The 17,550-nt window shown below is 36.7% G+C and overlaps 1 protein-coding gene across 1 annotated transcript in view; it reads left to right on the top strand.

The window, feature by feature from the left end:
* The first annotated feature begins 201 nt into the window (after positions 1 to 201).
* LURAP1L (leucine rich adaptor protein 1 like) overlaps positions 202 to 17,550 on the top strand; it is a 37,188-nt gene continuing 19,839 nt past the window's right edge. Inside the window, exon 1 of the mRNA XM_032300223.1 lies at positions 202 to 1,285. Within this exon, the coding sequence (XP_032156114.1) occupies positions 983 to 1,285 (303 nt within the window). The 5' untranslated portion in view covers positions 202 to 982. The remainder of the gene's footprint in view (positions 1,286 to 17,550) is intronic.

Raw genomic sequence — 17,550 nt, 5'->3', positions numbered from 1 at the left:
GGGAAAAGAACGATACCAAATATAAAGTCATTCCTCTATCTCTTAGTTTAAAACCTGTTTTAAAGGTTGTAGCTACCAGGCAATTTAGTAGGGAAAACTGAAAAATCAAATACCCTAATAATACTGGTACTCCTAACTAAAGCAGGACGTTGAAACTCTACTACTAGCGTCAGGGTTGGGAAAATCCCCTTTACTCTTATTATCTGTGATATACGGTACAAGGGTTGGCCCTGGTTTGGTCCACCTGCCAGCGGAGTTTAAAGTTTCCGAGGCTTAGAGGAACACAATGACTTGGATCAAACAGCCTAAATGGGAAGAAGGGCATTTTTGCTGCATCAAGGAAGCCGTTAAACTCCTGCTAAGCGAACTAGCTCTTTTTTATGCGTCCATGCACAGGACCGAATTCCTCCTTCACTGACCAGAGATTATTTCTGACAATCCAGGATATCCCGAAAACCTGGAGACATATGGCTGGAAAATGAAACGACCCAGGACATCGTTTCTAGCTGCATTATTATTTTGTGTAGCGTAGTACCAGATGGGCAGTCAGTGAACGGCGCAGGGATGTGAACGGACGGTTTTATAATGTGAAATTTTTCCCCTGGTAAAACTAAAACAGATTTCATTTCCCTCTCTTTTCTTTCAGTACTTGCTTCCCCCCTCCCCCCCACCCTCTGCAATATCAGTGAACTCAACTTTGCAGTGAGGTGACCAAAAAGAAAGAGAATGAGGCTGTCTAGATCATCTTAGTGTCAGAGGAGTTGCGGCAGCCGGGGAACTGCAGCTGCGACCCCCGCGTCCTGTGCGGATTTCAGGGCTGACACCGAGCGCGGGTGGTCATGGAGAGGACCGTGCACCGGAGCCACGGAGGATAGAGACCCTGGCGCCCGGAGAGCTCTGCTGATCTCGCCGCAGCCTTCGAGGCCGTCGCTGCCTCTCCTCTGCTTCGTTTTATTGCCATTATCGCCATTCTCGAAAAGTCATGGAAGACAGCCCGCTGCCAGACCTCAGAGACATCGAGCTGAAGCTGGGGCGCAAAGTACCTGAGAGCCTAGTGCGCTCTCTCCGAGGGGAGGAGCAGGTTCCCAGGGAAAGAGACACGGACACCCGCGGAGGGAGCGGTGGAGGCGGCGGCGGCTGCAGTAGCAGCAGCAGCTGCTGCAGCTTCCCTCCCTCCTTGTCGTCCTCCTCTTCGTCCTCCCCAACCTCTGGCTCCCCACGAGGTAGCCACTCCAGCGCCCTGGAGAAGCTAGAAACCAAGCTACACCTCCTCAGGCAAGAGATGGTGAGTGTGACGCGCGGGGGCCAGGACCTGGGATGGGCCAAAAGATGGAGTGATCTCTCAGGGGTTGGGAGAGAGGACGGCAGGGGCTGCAGAGCGGAGCGCTGAGCGCGTGGGAAATGCTGCGTGGAGGAACGCGCAGGGGGCGCTCATCCGGAGGCAGCTGCTGCAAGGCTTGTTTACAACGGACTTTGCTCGGTCACGATTTGCAAAGACAGCACAGTGGGCTGAGGGCTCCACTCTGTGTACTTTCGGAAAGCGCCGAATCACTGCGCTGGGCTCTGCCTTTTTAGCTGCGAGCCTGCAGCCTCTGGAGCACCAGCCCGCTGAGAGTTTGCAGTGACTGCACCCATCTAAGGCCTCCTGTGTGCCGTTAATACTTCGGGTAGGTTCAAAAGGCGGCTCAGTCCAATGCACTTACTGCAAAAATACTTCCTGGTTTGCCAGGAGGTGGCGTGGCAGGGTCCTTGGGGCCCTCCCTCCTAGCTCACCCTTCCACCAGTACTGCTCCGCCCTCCCTCTCTCCCTTCTTGGTGCAGCAGCGGCAGCTGTTCCAAGGCCAACAGATTCTCCACAGCTGGTTCTGAAAACAATGGCCCACTCGTCCTTGATGTACTTATGAATAGCTTGTTTTACTGTTTTGATCCCTACGAACAGGTGATCCCCAGGCCCAAGGATTTGCTAGGGACCATCTCCTACCCTTCTCCCTCAAGCCTCAATCTGCAGTTGTTTTCCCTGCTGTTTACAAACGTTAGCCTAAGCATAGGACAATGAGACAAGTACGAGGTTAAGAATACTCATTCTGGACGTATTTAGCTTAAGACACTTATTTACTTGTCATGAGCTCTTGGGCATGTCACTTCTGTAGACCTCCGTGTATTTGATGAGCTGGTTAGAGAAAATGATCCCTCCCTAAGTCCTTTGAAGAAAATGATCACAAAGCAACAGCATTTTCTACCAGCTTGGAGATGAGGAAAATTGTAATAGTGGGCCTCAAAAAGAGAGAATAATTTCATTATATTAACTTCACAGTTGCTTTGACTTGCTTCAAAGTAGGCTAGGAGATTTCTAGCACTCAGACAGAAATGCTGGAAATCATTTCCATCATTCTATCATTTATTTATCATAGATTTCTATCATTTGGTGATTATTATTTTTTAGGCTGGACAATTAAGGAAAACCCTTAGGTACATAATGGAGAAGCTGGAATGTGGAAGGCATCTTGATGAGTTTGAAAAATAGATGGAAAGATAAAATGGGAAAGATGACAAAGCAACAGGTCACAGAGTGCCTGATGCCATATTACAAAGATCACACATACATGTTGAGACAAAACTATTTTTCACAGGAAATCTGTCTTGTACGAGGAATTAAGAATGTTGCTAACTATGCAAAACTTAATATGAGAGATAAAAACCTAATATGAGAGATAAAGACATCAAGGAGATGAGGAAATTTCACTCCTAACCATGTCTTCTGTAAATTTGCCCTTGGAATGTTAATATGCTCACTTTAATAAATAAGTCTTGTTGAAACATATTTTCTTACTCAGTAGCTCACTTACAGCACAGGAAAGGCAATAGTGTCATTTTGCTGGAAACTCAGATGCAACTTAAAGTATTCAGTTATAACTTGAAAACAGTAACATTTCCCAAAACCCATGAACCCCACCCTGCCCCAAGGAATGACTGGTATATATGTGAAGATCATTTTCTGACAAAAATAATTACATTCCGTTTAGCATGCATAATCATGCTGTCCTGTAGAGAAACAACAAATTCTGTGAGAATTTTTAAACTGATGATGTTTACTTCCATGATAACATAAGAGTATATCTTTTACCTTCCATTGTAATGATGAATCACAATCAGTCTTTTTTATAGGTTGGTGCAAAAGTAATTGCTGTTTTGCCATTACTTTTAATGGCAGCCACAATTACTTTTGCACCAACCTAATTTTTGAAACTGGGATTCATGATGGGAGTCTCTAAGGTCTCTGATAATTTGTCACATTTATTGTTCTTTGGAGAATATTTCCTCACTACTCAAAAGATGGTTCTCTGGTTTGGTGGAAGCTTCATAAGCTTTGGAGCTAGATAAGCCAGGGTTTCAGACAAGTCTAGAGCAAGTCAGGATATTAATAAAGCCGAGTAGGATGTCAGGGCTGCCAATCTAGATAGACTTTAGCTTAGCTTCCCTGGCAAAAGTGCTGATCCAGCTCTCTGTGGCCCTCATTTCAGTCTTGGCTTTTTCACTCGCTACTGTGTGGCACTGAGCAAGTTATGTAACCACTCTGAGACACAGCATTCTTGTTAACATAGGAATAAAACATCTCCTAAGGCATTGTAAGAATTTAGTGAAATAAGAAAAACAACTATTACATAGGCATTTAAAACAGTAAGAATGTTGGCAGTAATGAGGATTATGTCAATGACATGGGTTCTGTTGATCTTACAAAACCAGCCCTAGATGGATAATGTGGCTTTGGAACTGATGAAGATCTAGGCATCTTCTCCACCAGACTGACTCTATCATGGCATCTCCCGTGTCATCAGATACTCTCTATAGAGACTGTGTTTCGAAATTAAAAAAAAGATATGTGTAGGCTTCCCTAGCTTCAGGTCAACTGGAAATCTTTATTCTTATGTTAGATTTAGCTATTAAACATATGCTGTGTGCTAAGCATGCTGCTGATTGAAGTAGCATGTATTAAAGAATTGTAGATACTAATGTCAGGTAGCCCAGGAAATCCGAGGAACTGAAACTAACACAGTAGCCCACTTTATCCATGGGAGATATGTTCCAAGACATCCCATGGATGCTGGAAACTGTGGATAGTACCAAATCCTATATAGACTGTTTATTCCTTTACATATTATATTATATTATATTATATTATTATACAGCTATTATACAGCTTAATTTACAAATCATTCACAGTAAGAGATTAACAATAATAACTAATAATAAAATAGAACAACAGTATACTGTTATGGGAATATTCTCTCTCTCGCTCTCTCTCAAAATACTATAATATTTTCAGACAGTTGACTGTACTTACCTAAAACTATTAAAGCAAAGCCATAGATAAGATGGTACTACTATATTTGGTTACTTTGGTGAGACTTTTCTATGTGTTAGACACTATACTAAACATTTTATATGTATTAACCTGTTGAAGCCTTATAATCTTTTAACTAAATGTAACTGTCACCATGATTTTATAAAGCATTAAGATTTATTGAGCTTAATGCTCAAGATAGTAAGGGGAGGGGCCAGGTTGAGGTTAGAATCTGAGATTTTAACCATGCCTATCCTGTCACTTCTTACACTTTTGAATTCCCCTATGCTCATGTGGACACCCAGGAATAAATGAATATTTCTGCTCTTCTTCCAGAATTTCAAAACATTAAACATGTTAAACTGTATTTTTGTTTACTGTAAGCCTTCCCAGGAAGAACAAGTACTAAACAGTCTCTGGCTTAGTAATGCTCAGGATTTGGATGAACATATTCAAAAGCCATCTGGTTGCCAGCAATCACAATCATATCCTTTCCTTTTGGCCACTGTCACCAAGATCTCCAGTAGTACTTCTGGTCATTCCACAAGAACTGCCATGAGCAATTAAAGGTTCTCCTGACATGACTAGTTCAAGGCTTAGAGCTCAATAATATTCATGATGTAGGAGTATCAAGGGCTTTCCTTGGCAGTGTTTTAGTTTCTTATGTTACTTCCATGATAACATAAGAGTATACCTTTTACCTTCCATTGTAATGATGAATCACAATCAGTCCACATTCCTCTTTCAATTCCCGTTTCCTAAAGATGATACTATGATAATGTTTTGTATTATCTTCCCAGAAAAACTTCCTGGAAATTTTCTAAATGTATACTACCATATCTAGTTTTATCTATACCTTAGCTATAATGATAGACATATAATTGTATATGTTTATAATTTTAAAATTGAAATTCTGAGAAGCTCATGATGAAGCCATTTTTCTACGCTCAGCAAATACTCTGCAATTGATTATATACATAGTATATGTGCACACTTGACTTCAAAGCAGAACTTATAATGCTGTGACTTTGAATAGACTGTTGGCAGAGGACACCATTCAGAGAGAGTTAGTCTATGAGTATTAAAAAAATTGCAGCTGATGAGCCAGAGAGACAGAATCAGTGATCTCCAGAAACAGGCAAGAGCGTCATAGAACCATAGCATGGAAAGAAACTTTAGAGGTTACCCAGAAAAATTCTCCACTGGCATCCTAGCCAGTTGATCATCAACCTTTGGTTGAACTTCTTCAGCAATGAGCGCTTCTCTGGCTCCCGAGGCACACCATTTCATTTTCAGATACTTCTATTCAGAATATTTGTTAATTGGCATTCCGGTTGTTCCTCAAAAGACAATTCCATAAACATTCATCATGGAACACAAAATGCTAGAGTGTGTGCACGCAAGCCGTGGATTCATAATTTAAGATGGAAGCTTTGTTGAGTATTGAAAACATAGAAAGCTCAGCCGGGTGCAGAGGATCATGCCTGTAATTCCAGCATTTTGGGGGTTGAGGCAGGTGGATCACTTGAGGTCAGGAATTCGAGACCAGCCTGGCCAACATGGTGAAATCCCATCTGTACTAAAAATACAAAGTATTAGTAGGGTGTGGTACCAGCCATCTGTAATCCCAGCTACTCGGGAGGCTGAGGCAGAAAAATTGCATGAATCTGGGGAGGCAGAGGTTGCAGTGAGCCAACATGGTGGCACTGCTCTCCAGTCTTGGTGACAGAACAAAACTCCATCTCAAAAAGAAAGAAGAAAGAAAGAGAGAAAGAAAGAGGAAGGGAGGGAGGGAGGGAGGGAAGGAGAGATGGAGAGAGAGAGAGAGAGAGAGACAGAGAGAGAAAGAGAGAAGGAAAAACTCAATGTGTTTCTCATAGGTTTGTATGTATATGACTAAAGTATAATGTCTTCATTGCAAAATAAGAAAAGAACAACAATGTCTTGCATTAGCAAGGATGGAGAGAAATGAGCACTCTGCTGCACTACTGCTAGATGTATACGTTGAAAAGCACCTTTAGAGGTAAACTAGACACTATATTTTTTAAAAAGAAAAATAAAAAATATACTCTTTAATTTGACAACTCTTAAACTGTCAAAATTCTACAGTAATACTGTAGAAATTTATCCTATAAAAATAATGAATTGGTAGAAAAATGTAGTTAGCGTATACATTTGGTATAATGTATGATTAAGAAAACTGGAATAATCTAAATGGCCGGTAATGGTAAATATGTTACCTATGTGAATATGATAGAAATTTATGTAGCTATAAAAATTACATCGTAAAAATTCTTTATGGAACAAAATATGGATATATAATGGATAGAACAAAAAGCTCAAATGAAATACCCTATAATGTTAACAGTGATATCATTGAATGATAAGGTTAGAGTCATAGGTGACTTGAGCTCTTTTATTTTGTCCAGTTTCTCTACACTAAGTACATATTATATGTTGGTAAGAAAAACTATTTCGAGGTCAGGAGTTCAAGACCAGCCTGGGCAACAAAGAGAGACCCTATACCTATAACATTTTTTTTTTAATTAGCTGGGTGCAGTGGCATTTGCCTGTAGTCCCAGCTTCTCAGGAGGCAGAGTCAGGAGGATCTCTTGAGCCGAGGAGCCCAAGAGTGCAGTCAGCCATGATTGCACCACCACCACTGCATTCCAGGCTGGATGACAACAAAGCAAGAGCAAGACCCTGCCTCCCCAACCCCTCAAAAAGGAAAATAAAAGAAAAATTATTGATAGAAAAATAGATACAATAAAAATGAATAAGTCTGGGCTTTAGAATAAGATAGAGTTTAATTCAAGGAATCACAGCTTTATGTTTTTCTAATGATGTGCTTTTGTGCACTTAATATAAATAATGAGATGAAGATATAAAGTAGCCGAGATTCTGTCTGCTAAATAGTAACTACTTATTAAGCATCAGTGTTTTTGCTCTTCCCATTTGATTGGTGGTTTATCTCTTTGGCTCAGGAAAAGATGAAACTAGAATTTTTTTCTACTCTTTATCTTTCTTCCTTTTAACTTATTTCACAGAAGGATGCATGACAATATTCAAATAGCTTGTTTTCCTGCACATGCTACATCTGAGTCCCTAAATCACTCCAGAACCTGGAGTGATTAGTGCCCAAGTAAGAATTGGCCTTTTAAAGTGTGGAATGTCCTCTCTTGATAGAATCAGGTGAATTAATAACCAACATACTCTTCAGGACTTTTGTCATATTGGCTAATGTTACATGGACAGGTCTATCATAGGTGAGGAAGGTGACAATGACTTTCAGAAATATTTACAAACCATTCTACAGTTTCTTCATAGGGGCATATGTAAGCCTGATACTTCTTACCAGAAACAGGTGAATAAAATAAGACTCAGATAGATGTTCATATAGGTTTTTAGAAAAAAACGATCCTTGCTCAGAGAGCAGAAAAGATTACAAATAAATTAAGACTACAGATAAAGCCCTTTTTAGTATTACAAAGGAACCACAGACAAGAATCTGACATCATACTTTAGTCTTATACAATTTTTTTAAGCGATTATAAAACTGTATTGCAAGGAAATAATAATGCACAAGAAGCCACCCAGTATAACTTAATTCTATAGAATTGATCACTGATCTACTTAGATCAGTGACTTTAATCACACTATAAAACTTAATGACTTATGGTCGAGTAAATTTTATGCATTGACAAAAATTTTTCTGTAGTTAAGTCATGTTATTGTTTAAAAATATTTATAGGTCTCTGGGGCTAAAGATTTCCAAAGAGTGAAAGTCTGTGGGCCAAATTCTCTATACATGAGTTCATCTGTTACTTTTCTATTGTGCCAAATTTTAGGCTGTCTCTCCTATCTTGGTTAATAATATTGCTCACTATCTTTTTCTCCCATACCGTAATCAACTTAGGGCAGAGCTATGACTAATCAATGCTTGTATGTCCTTAATGCCTGGCCAATTATTTAGGGACTAAGTATTTAATTTCTGAATTAAAGCATTCTTTAATCCTGCTTCTAATTTTTGTGTTTGGACTACACTAGCAACATTTGCTTTTTTGGAGTGGATCATAGAAACCCAGTGCTTCCTCTGCATCTCACCAGCCAAACTCAGTCATCTGGAACTTAGGTTCCTGCTTAAAGAAAGACTAAAATGTCTTTCTCCTATTACAGTAAAAATTCACTAAAAAGAAAAAAAATGAAGAAAGAAAAGGGGAGAAAAGGAAAGGAGGGAAGGGGAGGGGAGGGAGATTTACTGCCTGTTTGAAATGCTGCAGGAGAATTCCTAGTTGGTTGCAAGACCTACTCCTTCCTCAGATACTGTCACTCTCAGGAACTATTTTCCTCAGAGTTGTTGGCAGAGTATAGAAATGAAACATAGTAGGTTTTTTTTTTTCATTCCTAAGTGCAAAAAGAATATATACATGTTAGTTTTTGCCATCTTCTTTCACTATTTTTAATGAGGTTTTGAAGTTTCAGGATTAGAATAAAGATCTTACAAGAAAAAAGAACATTATTTGTAGTATTATATGTTATACGTATTGACAAATGATAAAATCTGTGTGGTTTTAACTGAAAATAAATAGACATTTGATTTGGTAGCCTAATTTATTACCTGAGTAGCATTAATCACTAGGGCATTAATTCACTGACTAGCCTTGGCACAGCCCTCAGCATAGACTTGGCAACTTTTGATTGAAATGTGACTTTGGCACATTGTACCTGAGGTGTTTGAAGCAGTTAGCAAGCTTATAGTGAGCATCACATCAGCAGTGTTCACACAGGTAAGACGGATGGATGGAATGAGGAAGAACAGGTTTCTTGAGTGTTCATTATAGGATTCTAGAATTAGAATGAGTGTTTTATACCTATATATATAAAATTGTACTTTAGGTTCTGGAGTACATGTGCAGATCATGCAGGACTGTTTCATAGGTACATACATGGCAATGTGGTTTGCTGCCTCCATCCCCCTGTCACCTATATCTGGCATTTCTCCCCATGTTATTCCTCCCCGACCTCCCTAACCCCCGATGTGCCTCCCCTAGTCCCACCCAACAGAACCGAGTGTGTGATGCCCCACCTCCCTGTTTCCATGTGTTCTCATTGTTCAACACCTGCCTGTGAGTAAGAACATGCAGTGTTTGATTTTCTGTTCTGGTGTCATGATGGTTTCCAGATTCATCCATGTCCCTACAAAGGACATGAACTCATCATTTTTTATGGCTGCATTGTATTCTGTGGTGTGTATATGCCACATTTTCCTAGTCCAGTCTGTCATCGATAGGCATTTGGGTTGGTTCCAGGTCTTTGTTATTGTAAACAGTGCCACAATGAACATACATGTGCATGTGTCTTTATAATAGAATGATTTATAATTCTTTGGGTATATACGCACTAATGGGATTGCCAGGTCAACAGGAGTTTCTATTTCTAGGTCCTTGAGGAATCACCACACTGTCTTCCACAATGGTTGAACTAATTTACACTCCCATCAACAGTGTAATAGTGTTCCTATTTCTCCACATTCTCTCCAGCATCTGTTGTTTCCAGATTTTTTAATGATCACCATTCTCAGTTAGAGTGAGATAGTGTCTCAATGTGGTTTTGATTTGCATTTCTCTAATAATCAGTGATGATGAGCATATTTTCATGTTTCTTGGCCTCATATATGTCTTCTTTTGAAAAATGTCTTTTCATATCCATCGCCCACTTTCGAATGGGTTTTTTTTTTTTTTTCTTGTAAATCTGTTTTAGTTCTCTGTAGATTCTGGATATTAGCCCTTTGTCAGATAGGTAGATTGCAAAAGTTTTTTCCCATTTTGTTGGTTGCCAGTTCACTCTAATGATTTTTTCTTTTGCTGTGCAGAAGCTCTGGAGTTTAATTAGATCCTATTTGTCTATTTTCGCTTTTGTTGCCGGTGCTTTTGGTGTTTTAGTCATGAAGTCCTTGCCTGTGCCTCTGTCCTGAATGGTTTTGCCTAGGTTTTCTTCTAGGGTTTTTATAGTATTAGGTCTATGTTTAAGTCTTTAATCCGGAGTTAATTTTAGTGTAAGGTGTTTTAAGTAATCAACCTGTTTTTTCTGTTTGTGATTTGGAAACAGATCCAAAATATGAAAAATGGCTACCACATATTCAAGTGTTGCAACAAAACCATCAGCTGTGTGGGTTTCTGCCTAGATTTTTTTGTCTCTATGTGAACTTTTTAAATACCCACTTTCTCATAAGCATCCATTTTACCACCTTACAAGAAGCTACAATACATACATTGTTGCTGTTTTAACCTCAGTCTTTTTTACTTAAATCATCCAGAGGAGGATTTCCTAATAAGTGGCGAGCATTTTAAAATTTTCATTTTGAAATAATTCCAGATTTTACATAAAAATTCCAAAATAAGTACCAAAAATCACTATGTATCCCAAATCCAGATTCCCCCAAATGTAAGCATTTTACATGTCCCCTCTAATTCTTTCTCTCTCTTCTCTCTCTCCATCTCTCTCTCCTGCCCTCCCTCCTCCTTTTTACACACACATAGACACACACACACACACACACACACACACACTTTTTCTAACATTTTTCAACTTTCTTAAGAATTTTGCACATGATATCACTGTTCCTCAAAATATTTCAGTGAGCATTCCCCCTCTCCAAAAGAACAGTTATGGAGCATAAATGTTGTTCTTCTTCCTTCCTGTGTACATTGTTGTCACACAATTAATACCACAATTAATGACATGTCACTTTTTTCCTGCTGACTTAAGACTTGTCCAAGGAATAGTTTTCAACAGAGCTCTGCAAGTGGTCACCTCACATAAATCAGAAACATACCTGAGGCCAGCATTCAGTTAGATAATAGAAGTGGGTCTGCCTGAAGTATAGGACGGTTGATTAGAAGAACATGACCTTAATTTCACACTTTTCTATTGGCTTAATGCCAGAAATTCTATTCTCACAAAGTCATATTTTCAGCCAGAGCTTCTGATCCATATGAAAATACAAAATAGTAACTTGGAGGTTTGGGGCCATACATGGTATTTAGTAAATATATTTTGAGTGTTAGATGAATTAACAACACAATTGCTTTGCAATATTTAAACTGTATGAAAGCAAGAATTCTGAGAACCAGTTTTGTTAGGTGAGGAAAAAGAGAATGAAAGACACAGGAAAAAGAAATAATTTCTTAGCACTTTTGTCTAAAAAAATATTTCTCCTGTGAGATATTATTTTGCATAGTATACAAAGCACTGTGTTGTGTGCCATCTTTCTGTGTTCAGTCTTGAAGTTATGAGGGTACAATGATTAAATAATGAATGTAACATTTGCAGCATTCATTTCAATATAATATTTGCAGCATATATTTGCTAGGATAGAGTATTTGGCCAATAAAGGTGTCTATTAATAATGGCCTTCTGCCTGATGTTATAGTTGCTTGGTCAAGGAAGTAAACAATGAAACTATGCTATCACTATTACCATAAGCTACATTAGATTTAATTTTTAAAACTCATACAAACTCTTATTAGGGATTTTATTTAGTAATAAAATCCACATATTAAATTGACTCTTGTAAAATATCCACTTGTTTTTTCTTTTATCTCGCTTTGATTCATGTTTTTTCAGGAATCCTGACCCTGACAACCCTGAGACATGAAACAGAATTTTACCATTTATATTTGTGATTCTTTTAAAATTTGCTTTTATGTTTGCTTTGTAATGTAGTACTAGTTCCAATTATTCCTTATTTGGAAATTTCTAAAAATTAGTTTGAAGACGCCAGAAAAATTATGCGAGATGAAGCTTAGAATAACTAAGAGATTTGTGGTCTTCTCTATATATGTGTTTTGTCAGTGGGGAAAAATGAACCAGAATTTGACAAGGACTACTTTGGTAGTCACTGGACTCATGCTGATTAACCCTGATTGCATGCCACCTTAGTAGAGATCAAACTTATAAGGATTTAGAAATAGATCTTGGAATAGCCCCTATTCTGTCTCATGCCCCTCTGTCCAATTATCACCCTTCAGTAGCCTGAGAAATTATAAAATAAAGTTACCTGTCTACCAATATGCATTCTGCTTCAGGGCAATCTCATACCACAGGGAAATGAAATCTAGATTTTCTATACCAATATGTTTAATATAAATCAACTATTTTCTTAGATGTCTGTTTTGATATGATTTAGGTTATCACTTAATCAAGTTGATACTTATCAGTATACTTACATTTATTGTCCATGACTTAACGTTATAGAATTAGACTGATGCATGTCCTGTCTTTCCTGTTAGGCATTTTTTGGACCTGTTTGGTTACTCACGAGCTGCGCTTTTTTTTTTTTTTTAATTGCCCTCCTTTCCAACAATGTTACAATTTACATATACAAGTGGGATTAGAAGAAACTAATTACATTAAAGGTGAAAAACTTATTCAGTGAAGCAAGTGACTATTTCCACTTGAAGTTGAAATCTTACATGGATTCATACATGATATGATCACAAATTTTGAGATCTTAATGACCATTGTGCATTGTGCTAAAGACCATGAAAAGCTGCTTTAAACAGTATTCTATCTAGTCATGGCACAAAAAAATCTCTTTAGTGAATGGTAGCCTTACTTAGTACCAAAGGTGGAAGACCACCATGCTTTGAAGAGTGGTGCCTGCACAAAATGGAACTGCCCAAACATTTTGATTTAATTAATAAATAAAATGAGCTGAAAATATGGTCATTAGTAGTGAATACATAAATAACAAGGCTGAATTCAAAAAATAGATGCTGCCTTTTGTGTTGGAGACTTTTAAATAATTATAGCACAAACATGTTACTGGCATTAATAAACAAGACCATTGATTACCGTTAGAGTCAAAATGATTAACCATTAATTAAGCCTCCTAAGAGCAATATCAAATGTCCACATTGTTGAGTTCAAAATGGAGATACAGAGACTGAGTGATTCACAGTAGACAAAAACAAAGCCAGCTTTCCCACTTCCTAAACTGGTTGTTCTGGGTGCTATGCAGCAGCCAATATAAATAGAGAAAATGTATTTCCATGTATACTTTAATTCCAAAAGTCCAAACATCATTACTGGGAATGCTCAGTAATTTCATAACATTAAATGTTGAGTCACTTTTTGTTTGCTTTCAGTCTTAGGACAAATTGATTCTATTTGGATTTCACTCAATTCTGTTACTTTTTTTTTAACTTCATTAGGTTGATTTTGTCTCAACAAGATCAAATAAATTGAAAAACTTACCCTCTACATGAAACTTCCCCAATGTCCTTTTGTAAACAAAACTTGGAATTACTCAAGTGTATCAACTCTTCGGAGAACAAATAAAATGAGTTAAGTAAATGCCGAGAATGTCCGATTGGTTCATACACTTGGAAATGAATCTAACGAGAATCATTTGCCATCTCTATGACCTTACATGTGAAATTTTGCCTCAGTCAAAAATCTTGTTTGCTATAATTAAACACTGATGATGCAAATCTATAGTAAATATGTATATTTCCAAATCCTCACTCCTTGTTGAGCCTTGAGAGAGATGGAAACTCTCAGCTGCACACCATTTAACTATGTAAATGTCCACACTTTGGACATTACTCCCACTCTGTGCTTCTAGAAGTGTTTCTGTGTTAGGCATGAAGTGAATAAAGATATATTTTTGGGCATCAACTATATTCCATTCCTGTGATAAGCCCCAGAAGTAATACAGAAGATATGGAAGATATGTATTTCAGGTTACTTACTAATCAATCAGGTAAGTAAAGTATGAGGTTGCTACTAAAACAATTAGCCTCCATGATATAGAAAACTTTTGTCTAATCTCAGAGGTCCTATGGTCTGTAATAAAATATTATTTTGATATGAAAGAAATTATATCATAGTCATTTAATGCTGTGCTGAGGAGCTGGCCAATTGTTTCTCAATTTACAACCTAAGCCCCATCTCAATTTCTCAGGTTTACCCTTTACACTCTTGCCCCTTAACATTTGCAGGCGATGTTGCTTTCGCCTGGGTCTTTCTTCCTGTCCCATCCCTATTTTCTATACTTTCATAGTTAACTCTAACTTATTATCCTTCAGGCCACACCACTGATTATTATATATATATATATCTATCTAACTAGACTATTAGTTCTTTTATGGCTAGACCCAGGTCCAGTTCATTCTATCATTAGAGTTTAGCAGAGTGTAAGAGGTCAGTATTAGAGGAATAAATTAACAATGTATTAATGATAAGTTAATTCTCTAGAAATTTCTTTCTTCAAGAAATTCCTTCTAGAAAAATCTTCCTTCAAGGAAGTGATTAGAAAATAGGGTAACTGTAGGTAGTAGTAACAAGGTAGTTATATGCATGGATTGCCCAGGAAACCATAGTGAGATTGATTGAGATACTTGGGATGGTTATGTTGGAGTTAATGAAAAGAAGACTGAAAAGGTAAAATAAGCCTAATTAATAAAGAATACTGAATGCCAAGCTAGGTTTGAATATGGTTTGAAAGGCAATATGACCAATTATAGTTGTTATGTTAGGGAGGTGATATAATGAAAATTGTGTTGCATTTTGCAAAGTTACTCTATTTCTTTTTCTTACAATTCTCTTCTTGAGAACCAAACAGTCTCCATGTGTTTTATATTATGGGATCATTAAAGGATGTTGTGCTTTTGGAATAGTCATAAACAAGAAAGCACACTGTTGATTACTAGGGAATGAAAATATGCAGTAAAATAAAAAATGACAAAAATACTTGTGGAACAAGAAGAGAAAGACAGAAGATTATACTAGTATAAAATAAATAAATATTTTTAAAAGTTTTTCTTCCTATCAGATATGATCTACAGTTACATAGATTTTTATGATTTCATAGTATCCTCTCAATAAATTAATCATGAATGCTTATCTTTATTACCATGTTGAAGTTTTCTAAACAAATTTTTAAATGTTTTAATCATCCAAATAACATTTATCCATGATTTCCCATTTACATAATTCCGCATGTTCGTGATGGATTTATTTTAAAATTAAAGATCTTTTCTTGATTGAGAGATGGCTTATTTTATAATTAAAAATCTTTTCTGATTTAAATGTAATATACACTCCTAATAAATATTTTAGCAAGTACATAAAATATAAAAAAGAGTGACAAAAAAACACCACTGCATTATCCAGTGGCCATTTTTCTTACCATTTTTTTTTATTCAAGACTTTTTCTTTTTTATTTTATTTTTTAATTATTATACTTTAAGTTTTGGGTTACATGTGCAGAACATGTAGGTTTGTTACATAGGTATGCATGTGCCATGGTGGTATGCTGTAGATGATCGGTGATGGATACAATAGTTTTTCTTCTGTAATTTTTTGCATTGTTGAAATTATAATTTATAACTTATCCTTTTTGTAGTGCCCCCTTCTTTGCTTGACATTGTGTTATAAATCCTTTCCTGTGTTATTTTTTAGACTTCATTTGTATTTCCTGAAAAATATTCTATTTTATGTGCATTTCTCTAACATTGGATATTTAACTTTTTTCATATACCTGTGATGTGTTTTTCCACATTTCAAGTTTTTTTTGTAGTAATTCATAAGCTGAGGGACTAAACCTCATATTTTTATAATTTTGTAATTCTTGATTTATTTTTCTTTTGTCAAATGAATATTCTAGTAGTTTTTAAAAGAGTGCATGAATGCTGTATTTACTGAGCTCTTACATAGGTGTGAGAAAGCAGGTTAAGCATGTGAACTTCAGAGCCAAGTAAATCTAGGCCTGAATTCCAGCTCCCTCACTTTCTAGTTGTATGACTTGGGCAAGTTACTGATCCTCTTCAAATTGCAGTTTGAAGATAATCATTTCTGCCATTTAAGGTTTGAGTAAGATTAGGTGGGGGGAAAGGTATTTAAAGTACTTGTCATTGTACCTGGCACTTGTGCCTTATTAAAGGCTAGCAGTTATTGTTTATGCTATTATTATTATCATTGGGGTTCTTTGTTGTCACTATGAAAGTTAACATGGGTTAAAAATTTCTGCATGGGCTTACCAAACAAAATCAATAAGAAAAGCAACATACACATTATCAACAACCAAAACCCCCACTACCTCTGAAATCCATTGCTACCAGGACCCTTCCTATGTCTGTGATCCACCAAAAGCTTTACTTATGAAAACTATACTTATTTCCTTGAATGCAGTACATCACCACCCATGGCTCCTAACCCTACTTCCTGAGCAGGGAACTCTGATAACTATGAAACCAGCCTAGAAACATGCTACTGCTATGATTGAAGAGTGACAATGGGAATCACACTGAGATTACTTTATAAAAGCAGCACATACAAAACATTAGGAGGTACCAATGCCAAGTTTTAGTTGGCTAAAACATTATACTTCTGAATCAGGTGATAGACACTGGAGAAGAAAAAACAGACCTTTTTACAACTTTGGGAGTGGGCTAGATATTATATAATATGGATTGTATTTTTTAAACTTTATCCACCAGGATTTTCATTATTAGTAGAAAGTCATTTCAAATTCTAATAATAGTTTGAGCAAAAGTTTGAGCTTTTATTATTGTAACTTTTTTTCTGTATTATAACTTAGGACAAAATTTTGGATTTTATTTAACTTCAGAAAGTTCTCTAAGGGTTTTATTTAAGAATTACATATTTGCTTTAATAGAGAAATATCAAGCCCAACAGAGCTTTATTCACCAAATTCATACCCAAGGGAAAGCATATAATTTGGCATTATCTTTACTAATTATATGGCAAACAGTTATATCCAATAAAATCTAGCTATTATTTAGTTTCATGTGTATTTGAACATAAATTATTTTGTTTGTTTTTTCTTTTTTTATCTTCTGAGTTTATGAATTATTTTTATGGACCCAACTTTAAATAGGTAATAAAAAAATTTCCTAAAAATGAACAGTAATTTAGATGCTTTTATTGGGCAAGCATTTTATCTTATCTCTGCAGTGTTTTATGGGTACTGAATCAAAGTTTTAACATAAGCATCATTTTTATTTCTAGTTTACAATAAAATCATGTATAATTTAGTATAAAATTGTTAATGATTCATAGGTAAAATGTTCAGTGTAATATTAGGATAGGATGTCATCTGAACAATAATAGTAAAACTTAGTATTAACAAAGCTGGTGTCTGAACATGTCCTAATGAATTCATCATGTGCCATCTGCTTCAA

Source organism: Sapajus apella, unplaced genomic scaffold, assembly GCF_009761245.1.
Source record: "Sapajus apella isolate SASKATOON/1434 unplaced genomic scaffold, GSC_monkey_1.0 scaffold42, whole genome shotgun sequence".
Lineage (NCBI taxonomy): Eukaryota > Metazoa > Chordata > Mammalia > Primates > Cebidae > Sapajus > Sapajus apella.
Note: the sequence above shows the minus strand (reverse complement) of the source record. Positions and strands in the feature narration are given on the sequence as shown.